At 44.4% G+C, this 14,228-nt stretch overlaps 1 protein-coding gene across 2 annotated transcripts in view; it reads right to left on the bottom strand.

The window, feature by feature from the left end:
• The window catches only part of LOC109920692 (MICOS complex subunit mic25a-like), a 419,169-nt gene that overhangs the window by 26,118 nt on the left and 378,823 nt on the right, over positions 1-14,228 (bottom strand). Inside the window, exon 8 of one of the 2 annotated variants that reach the window (XM_048606552.1) lies at positions 4,291-4,371. The exons of the other annotated variant lie outside the window; for it this stretch is intronic. Within the exon in view, the coding sequence (XP_048462509.1) occupies positions 4,291-4,371 (81 nt within the window). The remainder of the gene's footprint in view (positions 1-4,290; positions 4,372-14,228) is intronic. 2 annotated transcript variants of the gene reach the window in all.

The raw sequence follows: 14,228 nt of genomic DNA, 5'->3' as shown, positions 1-14,228 counted from the left end.
CAGATGCCAGATCTGACCGTGGACAGGCAGCTCCTCCGATGGCATATCCAGGGATGAGGAAAGGGGGATGGGAATGAAATACTGCATTGTCCTTTCCAGCTCCCCACTTGGATCCCAAATCTCTCACTGTCCATGGGTTAATTACAGTGTCTGTGCTCCGCAATGTTCCTCCATGCTGTGCCAACATTCCACTACCACAAAGTGCTACAGCTAACTGTATGATCCATGATAATTTCAAAGGATAAGCAGGCAGAACCTCTTCAGGGACTTTCACAACTTCTGAACTTTGAAATGCTCTTTTTCTGTAGTGCAGCCACTGTTATGATGTCAGAAACATGGGCAGTCAACCTCTCTCAAATCACAATGCAATGAAAAGGAAATAATTGAAATTTTTACAGTCTTTTGCAACTATTAGCATGTCCCATAGCATTTCGCTGTGAAGGAAGTAATTATGAGGGTCATCCCATTGAAATGCAAGAAACTCGACAGCCAATTTGCATTCAGAAAGCTCCCACAACTGGAAACATGATAGTGACCAGATAATCTATTTTAAATATTGGTTGATGGTTAAATATTGTCCAGGACACCAGGGAGTAATAGTGTGAAATTAATGCTAATACCGAAGAAAACAGCTCCCAACATTGCCTGAAACCATTAATAATAATTTCTATATAGGAGATGGAAGAGATGAATATCACATTAAATGATGAAATGAGTAATGAGATAAATCCATTTCAAGACTTCAAACGGGCTGTGTGAGATAAATTAATCAAACTCAAAGCCTGGGTCCAAATGGACTGCATATTTTAAAAGAATTTAGGTAAGCAATAGGAGAGGTACTACATCTTTTAAGGAAAGGTGTAGTGCTGGAACACTAGTGAGTAGCTAATGTCATTGCTATGTTTATCAAGGTGCTCAGAAAATGCCCAGGCAATTACAGACCAATCAGCTTTACACGGATAGTAGGAGAAATAGTAGAATCACTAGTGAAGTATGTAAAGAGAGGGGAATAGCAGGTTATCCCGCTAGACCTAGAAGTAGAAATGTGAGAGAAAGCTCAAGTGGAATGTATAAGCCAACATGGACTGGATGGACTGAAATGGCCTGTTTATGTGCCGCACATGCTGTACAAAATCTCCCAGGCATGACGTTTGTTGAAACAATCCAGTGGATTTTTAAAAATTCAGCTGTGGCAACAGACGCACCTACAGTTTAACATATCCAAGGACAATATTGCAGCATTCCTTCAGCGCTGTAGCCGAGTGCCAGCCTAGATTTTATGCTCAAGCTCTGGAGTGTGACTTGAACCCAGAACCTTGTTACTCAGGCTGACAGTGCTAGCAACTGAGTTGCGTCCGAGTTGCGTCAGTGACTTGGAGACAATAAGGACTGTAGAGGCTGGAAGCCAGAGTCTATAGGTCCTGGCTTCCAGCCTCTGCAGTCCTTATTGTCTCCAAGCTATGTCAGGATGGTTCACCAACATACTTCCAACTCTGGGGGACTTTCCCAGGGGTGGGCTGGATGTTGGGTTAGCTGCCCACTCCATGGAAAGTAATTGATCCAATTAAGTCCCCAGTTAGGGGGCACTATCAGTGGGCTCCTACACGTTGCTGAATTTAGAGTGTCCTCTGCCACATACCAAGGCCATCGGCTCAATGCCCGATGGTAATCCAGGGGTCTTGACAGACAATAACAAGACTGCCTTTTACCAAGTTGGTCTATGCAGGGGTTTCCCTTCCATGCCATTGTCCCTGCCGACTGTCAAAGCCTTCCTGGTTGTGGTTGGCAGAGAGGGTGCTTGCATGTTGTGGCTGCCTCTCAGTCCTGGACCTGCCTCTATTGTGCCCACCTCTCTCTGGTACAGGTATCTGGGTTCCAAAGATGGCAGCCCTCTGACTGCAGTTGCGGTTTTGCGAGCACACCCAACATCCCAAACCTTTGCCTTGCAGGGAGTGCAACAAAACGTTCAATAGATTGATTCCTTCAATTAGGAAATTGACCTCCAAGGAGAGATTGAGTAAGACTATATTCCTTAGAATTTAGAAGAATGAGAGGTGGTCTCATTGCAACATAAGAAATTCTTAAGGATCTTGATCAGGTTGATGCTGCGAGGATGCTTCCCTTGGCTTGGGGAATCTACAGCAAGGGGCAGTGAGTGCTGAGAGGGTCATTTATGGGGCAGCCTTCCACTGTTCTTGCTCTTGGCCCACTTGGGCCCACTTCCTGACCTGATTCCCGTGTCCCAAAGTAAGGGAAAATCCACCTCTTTACATCAGTTAGCTCCAAACAAAGCACATATTCAAAGGGGAGCTGGATGTATACTTGAAATGGAAGAATTTACAGGAGAGGAGTGAAGTGGATGGCTCTTCAAAGAACTGGTATGTACCTGATGGGCGAAATGGCCACAACTTGCGTTGTATCTTTTTATATACTCATACTGAGGACACCCAGATGCGTCTGAATATCATATACTGTATATGGGGGGCTTGGGTGTCCTTTTAAACTGATCATGCAGGTAAAGTTGGTCTTTATTGCACAGAGGTTAGGGTGAAGAAATTTTAGAAAAATATAATGGCCTTTATGAGACTACACCTGAAATACTGTGTGCGAGATTGGTCTTGTTACATTGAGTAGGATATACTTGTCTTGGAGGGAGTGTAAGTAAGGTTGACTGGACTGAACGGGGGCATTGTTCTACAAGGAGAGATTTAAATAAGAATATATTCCTTAGAATTTAGAAGAATGCGAGGTGATCTCATTGAAATTTATAAAAATCTTAAGGGGCTTGATAAGGTTGATGCTCAGAGGATGTTTCTCTTGGTTTGGGAACCGAGAGCTAGGGGTTAGTCTCAGAACAAGGGCTGGGCCATTTAGGACTGAGCTGAGGACAAATTTCTAAAATCACAGGTAAGATCTTTTGAATTAATTATTCCAAAGGGCTGCGGACACTCATTAGATTCAAGATAGAGACATATAGATTTCTGGAAAACTAAGGGAATTAGGTTGGATATGGCAAAAGTAGAAGAGGGGAGTTGAGAAAAGGCCACTCCACCCCCACTTGTCCTTCCTGTTTCTTGTGTCCTTACAGCACAATTTAATCAGCAAAATAACACAAAACGATACACAGAAACTGCTGAGAACATGCTGTACCATGTCATGTTTCTCTGACATTATCTCAGGATGGAATGTACCAAAGTAACAATCTGCTTTTGCTGTGGTTGCTTTCTTGCTGCCCTCCAACCTTAATTCCCAAGCTTTTGAAAGTGAACTCGTCAGTTCGAATAGCCTAGTACAGTTTGAGGCCAGCCTACATTTATCGCAACATAAGTGTTCATACACAACTCTACCCCTCATAGACTCCCAAAATTACTAAAAACCCAGAAACACAGCAACAGAAAATAGGTGCAGGAGTGGGCCATTCGGCCCTTCAAACCTGCACCGCCATTCAGTATGTTCATGGCTGATCACGCAATTTCAGTATCCCAATCCCGCTTTCTCTCTGTAACCCTTGATTCCATTAGTCGCAAAGGCCACTCCCAGCTCCCGCTTAAATATATCAAATGAACTGGCCCCAACAGCTTTCTGTGGGAGAGAATTCCACAGGTTCACAACTCTCTGGGTAAGAAATTCTTCCTTATCTCAGTCCTGAATGGCTTACTTCTTATTCTTAGACTGTGACCTCTAGTTCTGGACCTCCCCAACATCAGGAACATTTTTCCCGCATCTAGCCTGTCCTGTCCCGTCAGGATTTTTATATGTTTCTACGAAATCCCCCCTCATTCTTCTAAATTCTAGCAAGTACAAGCCCAGTCGAACCAGTGGGAGGTTGTGGTCAGGATTCGATTTTTAAAAATTTTAACTTCTCACCTGACGTGAACTCATTCATTTTTGGGGATTAAAATTCATGCCCTTCACTGCATCTTAGGAAAGGAGACTGCAATGAAGTTACCTTCATTCACCACCTCAGTGGCAGCAGTGTGTACCATGACGCACTGCAGAAATTTACCAAAAATCCTGAGGCAGCACCTTCCAAACCCAACTCCAACATCATCTAGACAAACAAGGGCTGCAGATACATGGGAACTCCACCACCCCCTGCAAGTTCCTCTCCAAACCACTCACCATTCTGATATGGAAATATATCGCTGTTCCTTCTCCAGGGCAATTATGGATGGACAATAAGTGCTGGCCCAGGCAGCAATGCCCACATTCAATGATTGAATAAGAAGAAATTAAATCCATCTCCATGTTGCAGGGTTCTATGTTTATTGATAATATCACCACTCCTACCTCTGTCTGTGTTGGAAGGATGGGATTTTGAAATGGAAGAATCTCATCTAGGATTAAGTAGAGTAGGCAGAAAGAAGGCCCCTGTGAAGCACAAACACAGGCACATGTAAACGTTGGTTGTGACCTATGGCTCGCTTCCTATGCTGCAAGGCCCATGTAATTCGAGGCAGCTTCGCATTCACTGTCGGTTGTACTTGTGCCTCTTAGTCCCACACAGCCCAAACAAAACATCTCCATGATTGAAGTAAAAACTGAAAGAACTGCAGATGCTGTAAATCAGGAACAAACACAGAAATTGCTGGAAAAGCTCAGCAGGTCTGGCAGCATCTGTGAAGAGAAATCAGAGTTAGCATTTCGGGTCCTGTGAACAGGACCCGACCAGCTCGATCAGTATTACTGCTGTCGAGCCGCTCTTGGTGGTGGACACTGAAATCCCCCATCCAGAGTACATTTTGTGCCCTTGCCATCCTCAGTGCTTCCTCTAAGTGTTGTTCAACATGGAGAAGGACTGATTCATCAGCTGAGGAAGGACATTACATGGTGATCAGCAGGAGGTTTCCTTGCCCATGTTTTACCTGAAGCCCCATGAGACTTCATGGGGTCCGGAGTCAACGGTCAGGACTCTGAGGACAACTCCCTCCCAATTCTATACCTCTGCTGGGTCTGTCCTGCCAGTGTGACAGGACACATCCAAGGATGGTGATGGTGGTGGCTGGGACATTTCCTGTCAAATATGCTTCAGCAAATATGACTATATCAGCTAGTTGCTTGTTCAGCTCTCCCATTTTTGCCACTAACCCCCAGACGTTAGTAAGAAGGACTTTGCCAAGTCAACAGTGCTGTTTCAGCTATTGTTTTTTTCTGGTGTTTATCTCAATGCCAAGTTATCTCTCCAGTTTCATTGATTTGAGACTTTGTAGTGATTGATACAACTGGATGGCTTGCAAGGCTATTTCAGAGGATAGTTAAGAGTCAAACACATTTGGAGTCACATGTAGGCCAGATGAGGTGAGGATGGCAGAATTAGTAAACCTGATGAGATTTTCTGACAATCAACGTGATTTCACGGTCATCAGCAGATTCATCTGCCGTGCTGGGATTCCAATCCGGATTTGCAGAACATTAGCTGAGTTTCTGGATTAATCGGTCAAGCGATAATACCATTAGGCCATCACCTCCCCCTTCCTTAGAGGGGTGGGGGGGAGTCTGCCATCCTTACCTGGTCTGGCCTTGATGTAACTCCAGATCCACAGCATTGTGGTTGAGTTTTAACTGCCTTTTGGTCAGACAAACCATTCAGTTCAAGGACAATGACAGATGGGCAACAAATGCTGCACTTGGCAGCAACACACACATGAGGAACTTTTAAGACACTGGTTAGCTCCTTCCAGGAACAGTCTTTTATGTCCTTACGGGTGGAGCTAATCTTTCAGGTACTTACTGCCTGCTACATCACCAAGGAGCAGAAAATTGTGCAACCCTCACCTCCTCAAGCTTTCCTCCAACAACTGACTGGATTTCAAAACCCGACAGCTATTTCCTGATTTCTGGACTTCATTGTCTTTCATCCTTCTCAAAAAGCAACTTGTAGTGCAATTTAAAGCCTATCCTAAATTGCTAGTCAGATTAGAAATGAAAGAATAGGCAGGATAAATGAGTGGCTTGAGAGATGGTGCAGGAGGGAGGGGTTCAGATTTTTGGGACATTGGGACTGGTTCTGAGGGAGGTTGGACTATTACAAATCGGACGGTCGACACCTGGGCAGGACTGGAACCAATGTCCTAGGGGCTGCTTTTGCTAACGCTGTTGGGGAGGGTTGAAACTAATGTGGCAGGGGGATGGGAATCAAGTGAGGAGGTTAGTGGAAAGTAAGGAGGTAATAACTAAAGCCTGTAAGGAACTAGATAATGAAGTCAGTGTGACTAAGGGGAAGAGTAGGCAGAGAGCAGATGATGAACGCAAAGGGACAGGTGGTCTGAGGTGCATTTGTTTTAATGCGAGAAATGTAGTAGGTAAGGCAGATGAACTTAGGGCTTGGATTAGTACCTGGGAGCATGATGTTATTGCTAATACTGAGACTTGGTTGAGGGATGGGCAAGATTGGCAACTAAATATCCCAGGATATGGATGCTTCAGGCGGGAGAGAGAGGGAGGTAAAAGGGGTGGAGGAGTTGCATTACTGGTCAAAGAGGATATCACAGCTGTGCTGAAGGAGGGCACTATGGAGGACTCGAGCAGTGAGGCAATATGGGTAGAGCTCAGAAATAGCAAGGGTGTGGCAACAATGTTGGGGCTGTAATACAGGCCTCCCAACAGTGAGCGTGAGATAGAGGCACAAATACGTAGACAGATTGGTGATGGGAGATTTTAATTTTCCCAACATTGACAGGGATTCACTTAGTGTTAGGAGTTTAGATGGAGCAGAATTTGTAAGGAGCATCCAGGAGGGTTTTCTAGAGCAGTATGTAAATTGTCCAACTCGGGAAGGGGCCATACTGGACCTGGTGTTGGGGAATGAGCCCGGCCAGGTGGTTGAAGTTTCAGTAGGGGATTACTTTGGGAACTTTGATTACTTTGATCACAATTCCGTAAGTTTTAAAGGAAGAGCGCTAAATTGGGGGAAGGCCAACTATAGCAAGATTCGACAGGAGCTGGGGAATGTGGATTGGGAGCAGCTGTTTGAGGGTAAATCCACATTTGATACGTGGGAGGCTTTTAAAGAGAGGTTGATTAGAGTGCAGGACAGACATGTTCCTGTGAAAATGAGGGATAGAAAGGGCAAGATTAGGGAACCATGGATGACAAGTGAAATTGTGAGACGAGCAAAGAGGAAAAAGGAAGCTTACATAAGGTCTAGGCGACTGAAAACAGACAAAGCTTTGGAAGAATATCGGGAAAGTAGGACCAATCTGAAACGAGGAATTAAGAGGGCTAAAAGGGGTCATGAAATATCTTTAGCAAACAGGGTTAAGGAAAATCCCAAAGCCTTTTGTTCGTACATAAGAAGCAAGAGGGTAACGAGAGAAAGGGTTGGCCCACTCAAGAACAAAGGAGGGGAGTTATGTGAGGAGTCAGAGAAAATGAGTGAGATTCTTAATGAGTACTTTGCGTCGGTATTCACTGAGGAGAGGGACATGACGGATGCTGAGGTTAGGGATAGATGTTTGATTACTCTAGGTCAAGTCGGCATAAGGAGGGGGGGATGTGTTGGGTATGCTAAAAAGCATTAGGGTGGACAAGTCCCCAGGTCCAGATGGGATCTATCCCAGGTTAATGAGGGAAGCGAGAGAGGAAATAGCTCGGGCCTTAACAGATATCTTTGCAGCATCCTTGAGCATGGGTGAGGTCCCGGAGGACTGGAGAATTGCTAATGTTGTCCCCTTGTTTAAGAAGGGTAGCAAGGATAATCCAGATAATTATAGACCGGTGAGCCTGACGTCAGTGGTGGGGAAGCTGCTGGAGAAGATACTGAGGGATAGGATCTATTTACATTTGGAAGAAAATGGGCTTATTAGTGATAGGCAGCATGGTTTTGTGCAGGGAAGGTCATATCTTACCAACTTGATAGAATTCTTTGAGGAAGTGACAAAGTTGATAGATGAGGGAAGGGCTGTAGATATCATATACATGGACTTCAGTAAGGTGTTTGATAAGGTTCCCCATGGTAGGCTGATGGAGAAAGTGAAGTCGCATGGGGTCCAGGGTGTACTAGCTAGATGGATAGAGAACTGGCTGGGCAACAGGAGATAGAGAGTTGTAGTGGAAGGGAGTTTCTCAAAATGGAGAACTGTGACCAGTGGTGTTCCACAGGGATCCATGTTGGGGCCACTGTTGTTTGTGATATACATAAATGATCTGGAGGAAGGTATAGCGAGTTTGCAGATGACACTAAGATTGGTGGAGTAGCAGATAGTGAAGGGGGCTGTCAGAGAATGCAGCAGAATATAGATAGATTGGAGAGTTGGGCAGAGAACTGGCAGATGGAGTTCAATCCAGGCAAATGCGAGGTGATGCATTTTGGAAGATCCAATTCAAGACCGAACTATACAGTAAATGGAAAAGCCCTGGGGAAAACTGATGCACAGAGAGATCTGGGTGTTCAGGTCCATTCTACCCTGAAGGTGGCAACACAGGTCAATAGAGTGGTCAAGAAGGCATACGGCATGCTTACATTCATCAGACGGGGTATTGAGTACAAGAGTTGGCAGGTCATGTTACAGTTGTATAGGACTTTGGTTCGACCACATTTGGAATACTGCGTACAGTTCTGGTCGACACATTACCAAAAGGATGTGGATGCTTTGGAGGAGGTTCACCAGGATGTAGCCTAGTATACAGGGTGCTAGCTATGAAGAGAGGTTGAGTAGATTAGTATTATTTACATTAGAAAGACAGAGGGGGGACCTGATTGAGGTCTACAAAATCATGAGAGGTATAGATAGGGTGGATAGCAAGAAGCTTTTTTCCAGAGTGGGGGACTCAATTACTAGGGGTCACGATTTCAAGGTGAAAGGGGAATAATTTAAGGGAGATATGCGTGGAAAGTTCTTTACGCAGAGGGTGGTCGGTGCCTGGAACAGGATGCCAGCGGAGGTGGTAGAGGTGGGCACCATAGCGTCATTTAAGATGTATCTAGACAGATACATGAATGGGCAGGGAGCAGAGGGATACAGATCCTTGGAAAATAGGTGACAGGTTTAGATCGAGGATCTGGATTGGCACAGGCTTGGAGGGCCGAAGGGCCTGTTCCTGTGCTGTAATTTTCTTTGTTCTTTGAAACACCACTGTTAAATCTCCATGTCATCTTCTGTGCTCTAAAGCGAACAATCCCAGTTTCCTCAGTCATTCCATGCAAACTCGATCCCTCATCCTTGGCACTATGAATACAACGATAGTTGCTAAAGCACCCATTCAGTAAATAAGGAGAAATTTCTTTCAACAGAGAGTGGTCTTAATGTGTCACTCGCTACCACATGAAGTGGTGGAGGCAAATAGGTTTTCTGTTTTCGAGAGAAAAATTAGATATGTATTGTACATGAGAGAAAAAGGAATACACTGAGACTGAGATGAGGCAGATGGACTAGAAAGAGATTTGTGTGGGGTAAAAGGTGCACAGACTAGCTGGGCTGAATATCCTATGTCCGTGTTGTATGTTCTATGATAATGCAATCTAATTTCAGTAAACCTTCTTTTCACTACTTCCAATGCCTAATCCCAAAAGATGCATACGAGATCCTGGGCTTTACAAATACTGAGAGAGAATACAAAAGCAAGCAGGTTATAAGCAACGTTTATAAAGCTCTGCTTCAGCCTCAACGGCAGTACTCTATCCAATTCAGCACATGACTATTTAAGAAGGATGTAAAAGCATTAGTCAGGGCATAGAAAAGATTTCCAAGACTGATTACTTGGATAAGGGACTTCAGTTAGGATAGACTGGGCAAACTGGAGTCGTGCTCCCGTGAAATGGTTGAGAGGGGATTTGATAAAGCCATTCAAAATCATAAGGATTGCACATGGAATAGATTGAGAGGAACTGTTCCAATTGGTGGAAGAGTCAAAAACAAGAGGACACTATTTAAAATGATTTGCAAAGAATCAACAGCGACATGAGCAAAAGTTTTCTTAAACAGCAAGTGGTTAAGATCTGGAGTGCATTACCTGAGAGCTTAGTGAATTGAGGCTTTCAAGGGGTAAACAACTGAAGGCAAAAATTCGCAGGGCGATTGGGGCAAAGTGGATAAGTGCAGAGTTGCTCTGAGAACTGTCATGGACAAGATGGGCTGAATGGCCTCCTTTTATGTGGTAATCATGCTATGATTCCATGCAGGGTGACAAATCCAACACAGCAGTAAGGTAATGCTTCACTGCTGCTAGGTTCCTCCTTTGATGGGACGTAAACCAAGACACAGGCTACACGTTCCACAGGTTCAGCTGAAGGTTCAACAGGCTAGGGTAGGGTGCTCTCCCAGACTCCTAGCCAAGATTATATTCGGAACTGAGGTCTCAAAGATAAAGATTATCTTGCCTTTTACATACTTATGAGTTTTGCTGTCCTTATCTTTGTTGCAATATTTGTAAAAAAAAATTCATTGCAGATGAAGCACTTTGGGAGACCTTAAGATATATGTTAAGACGCTATATGAATGCAAGTTCTTTTGTTTTCTCTCCTGAAGATAATTCTCCTCATGGGAGTCATTGAGAGGGGACATTTCCTGGCTGGAGATTCTAAAAATGAAGGGCTGTTATAGGATAAGGAATTGATCGATTAATACATGAGAGAAAGGAGAAATTCCTTCACTCAGATCTTTGGAATTGTCTACCCCAGAGGGCTGTGGAAGCTCAGTATTCCATTGTATTCAAGGCCAAGATAGAAAGCTTTTTGGTCTGTAGAAGATGGAGTAACAAGTTGAGGTCAAAGATTAGCCTTGATGTAAATGACGGCAGATCTGGTCTGAAGGGCAGTGTGGCCTATTCCAGCTTTTATTTCTTACATTCCGAACATTCCTTCTTATTGAGTTCGAGAATGTATTTAGAATGTAGCATGTTAGAAAAGAGAGAGACAGAAAATATGGGAGAAACAACAACAGTGCAAAGTTGCTAGAGTAGGGAGTCAACTGAAAATCTCATACACAAGGGTTGATACACTTGTGTCAAGCAAGATAGCAAGGGATATGGAGATAAGGCAGGTAAATGGAGATAAGATACAGATCAACTATGATTTAATGAAATAGTGGGACAGTCTTGACTGGAGGGAATGCTGTTCTCCTGTTCCTATGTACGCTTTGGGACTGATCAGATAATGGAAGAGAAAGATTTGTATTTGTGCACTGCTTTGTGAAATCTCTCAGAATCGTCTCATTGATGTAAAGTATTGCAGTACTCCAGAGAAAGAATACACTGGCCTAAGGCTTGTGGAACATAAACTTATTAGGGTGGGAACCTGGACTGAACTTATGAGGAGCAAATGTACAAATGCGGGTGCTATTTATGGAAATTCAGAAAGTTGATGGCTGACTTGATTAATGTTTTAAAGATAGTAAGGGGGAAGAGAAGCTATTTCAATTAGTTGTCTCCCTTAGTCTCAGTTAGTCACTCACTTGGAGCTGGACTTTACTGGAGTTAAATAAGCAAACACTGGTTCTTGCAAAGGTTGTAAAAGTTGGAACTCTTTTCCGCAATCAACGACTAATACGAAATTAATTATTCATTTTAAATCTGAGATGAATAAATTTTTGCGAGCAAAAGGCAATTAGGGATAGGGAAAAAGGCTGGTTGGGGCTCAGATTAACCATGATATTACTGAATAGCCAGGCATTGCATTTGAGGAGCTAAAATGGTCTAGTCCTGTAGTCAGTCAGTTTATTGAGGTTGAAGTGGGCATGCTGGCACCTCACCAACTTCTGTTTTTTTATCCACCAGTGCCATAACATCTTAAATCTGAAATGGATCAAGCAGGCAGTGCCTTGATTTTCTACTCAGAATTACCAGGAACTTGCAGTTCAAACTGAGGCCACTTGGTCCGAATGGTCTGTGTTACTGATTATAGCACACATGACCATCTTGCCATCTGACTTCATTTAAAACTGCCAGCTTTGCCATTTATTCCTTTCTATCTCTTGTGCTTATTTAGCATCCCATAAGACTAAAAGAGAAAGGAGCAGCAGCAGGCTGTTCGAGTCTGCTCCATCATTCACTGAGATCAGTGGTACCTACCCGACAATGTGGAAAATTGCCTGAGTATATTCTGTACACGAAAAGCAGGACAAATCCAGCCCGACCAACTACTGCCCCATCAGTCTACGCTCAACTATTGGTAAATCAGGGGAGACGATGGCCTAGTGGTATTATCGCTGGACTATTAATCCAGAGACCCAGATAGTGTTCTGGGGACCCGGGTTCGAAATCCCGCCACAGCAGATGTTGGAATTTGAATTCAATAAAAATATCTGGAATTAAGAATCTAATTATGACTGTGAATCCATTGCTGATTGTCGGGAAAACCCCATCTGGTTCACTAATGTCCTTTAGGGAAGGAAACTGCTATCCTTACCTCGTCTGGCCTACATGTGACTCCAGACCCACAGCAATGTGGTTGACTCTCAACTGTCCTCTGGGCAATTAGGGTTGGGCGATAAATGCTGCCAAGCCAGCGATGCCCTCATCCCATGAATGAATAAAAATAAAAGCGATGGAAGGTGTCATCAACAGTGCTATCAAGCAGCACCTGCTCAGCAATAACCTGCTCAGTGACGCCCAGTTTGTATTCTGCCAGGGCCACTCAGCTCCTGACCTCATTCCAGTCTTGGTTCAAACATGGATAAAAGAGCTGAATTCCAGAGATGAGGTGAGAGTGACAGCCCTTGACATCAAGGCTGCATTTAACCGAGTGTGGCATCAAGGAGCCCTGGCAAAACTGGAATCAGTGGGTATTAAGGGGCAAACTCTCCGATGGTTGGAGTCATACCTGACACATTGGAAGATGGTCGTGGTTGTTGGAGATCAATCATCTCAGCTCCAGGACATCTCTGCAGGAATTCCTCAGGGTAGTGTCCTAAGCTCAATTATCTTCAGCTGCTTCATAAACGACCTTCCCTCCATCATAAGCTCAGAAGTGGGGATATTCACTGATGATTGCACAATGTTCAGCACCATTTGTGACTCCTCAGATACTGAAGCAGTCCATATTCAAATGCAACAAGATCTGGACAATATCCAGGCTTGGTCTGACAAGTGGCAAGTGACATTCGCGCCACACAAATGCCAGGCTGTGACCATCACCAACAAGACATGATCGAACCACCACCCCTTGACATTCAATGGTAGTACCATCACTGAATCCCCCACTATCAACATCCTAGGTGTTATCACTGACCAAAAACTCAACTGGACTCACCACATGTGGCAAGTAAATCACCTTCTGACTCCCCAAAGTCTGTCCACATCTACAAGGCGCAAGTCAGGAATGTAATGGAATACTCCCCAGTTGCCTGGGTGGGTGCAGTCCCAACAACACTCAAGAAGCTTGACACCATCCAGGACAAAGCAGCCCGCTTGATTAGCACTACATCCACAAGCATTCACTCCCTCCATAACCGACGTTCAGTAGCAGCAGTGTGTACCATCTACAAGATGCATTGCCGAAATTCACCAAAGATCCTCGGACAGATCCTTTCAAACCCCCGACCACTTCCACCTAGAAGGACAAGGGCATCAGATATATGGGAACACCACCACCTCCAAGTTCCCCTCCAAGACACTTACCATCCTGACTTGGAAATTTATAGCCATTCCTTCACTGTCACTGGGTCAAAATCCTGGAATTCCCTCCCTAATAGCATTGTGGGTCAACCTACAGCAGGAGGACTGCAGCGGCTCAAGAAGGCAGCTCACCACCACCTTCTCAAGGGCAACTAGGGATGGGAAAGAAGAGCTGGCCAACCAGCGACACCCACATCCCACAAATGAATAGAGAGAAAAAAAAGTCACAGCTGATCCTCAACTTCACTTTCCTGCCTTTTCCCTCAACCCTCCACATCTGTACTGATTAAATTTCTGCGTCTGTCGAACTTGAATATTCTTAACGACCAAGCCTCCAGCAGCCCTCTATGGTAAAGAATTCCACAGATTCACAAACCTCTGACAGAAGGATTTTCCCACACATCTCTGCCTTAAATGTGCCATCCCTAATTGTGAGATTATGCCCTCTGGACACGAGACTCTCCCACAAGGGGAAATAACCTTTCTGCATCAAGCCTGTCAAGTCCTCTATGAATCTTTTATGTTTCAATAAGGTTGCCTCTCATGCTTCTATATTCCAATGAACACAGGCCCATTCTACTCAATCTCTCCTCATAAGACAGCCCCTCCACACCTGTGATAACAAGGTGTAGAGCTGGATGAACACAGCAGGCCAAGCAGCATCATAGGAGCAGGAA

Source organism: Rhincodon typus, chromosome 16, assembly GCF_021869965.1.
Source record: "Rhincodon typus isolate 14 chromosome 16, sRhiTyp1.1, whole genome shotgun sequence".
NCBI lineage: Eukaryota > Metazoa > Chordata > Chondrichthyes > Orectolobiformes > Rhincodontidae > Rhincodon > Rhincodon typus.
Note: the sequence above shows the minus strand (reverse complement) of the source record. Positions and strands in the feature narration are given on the sequence as shown.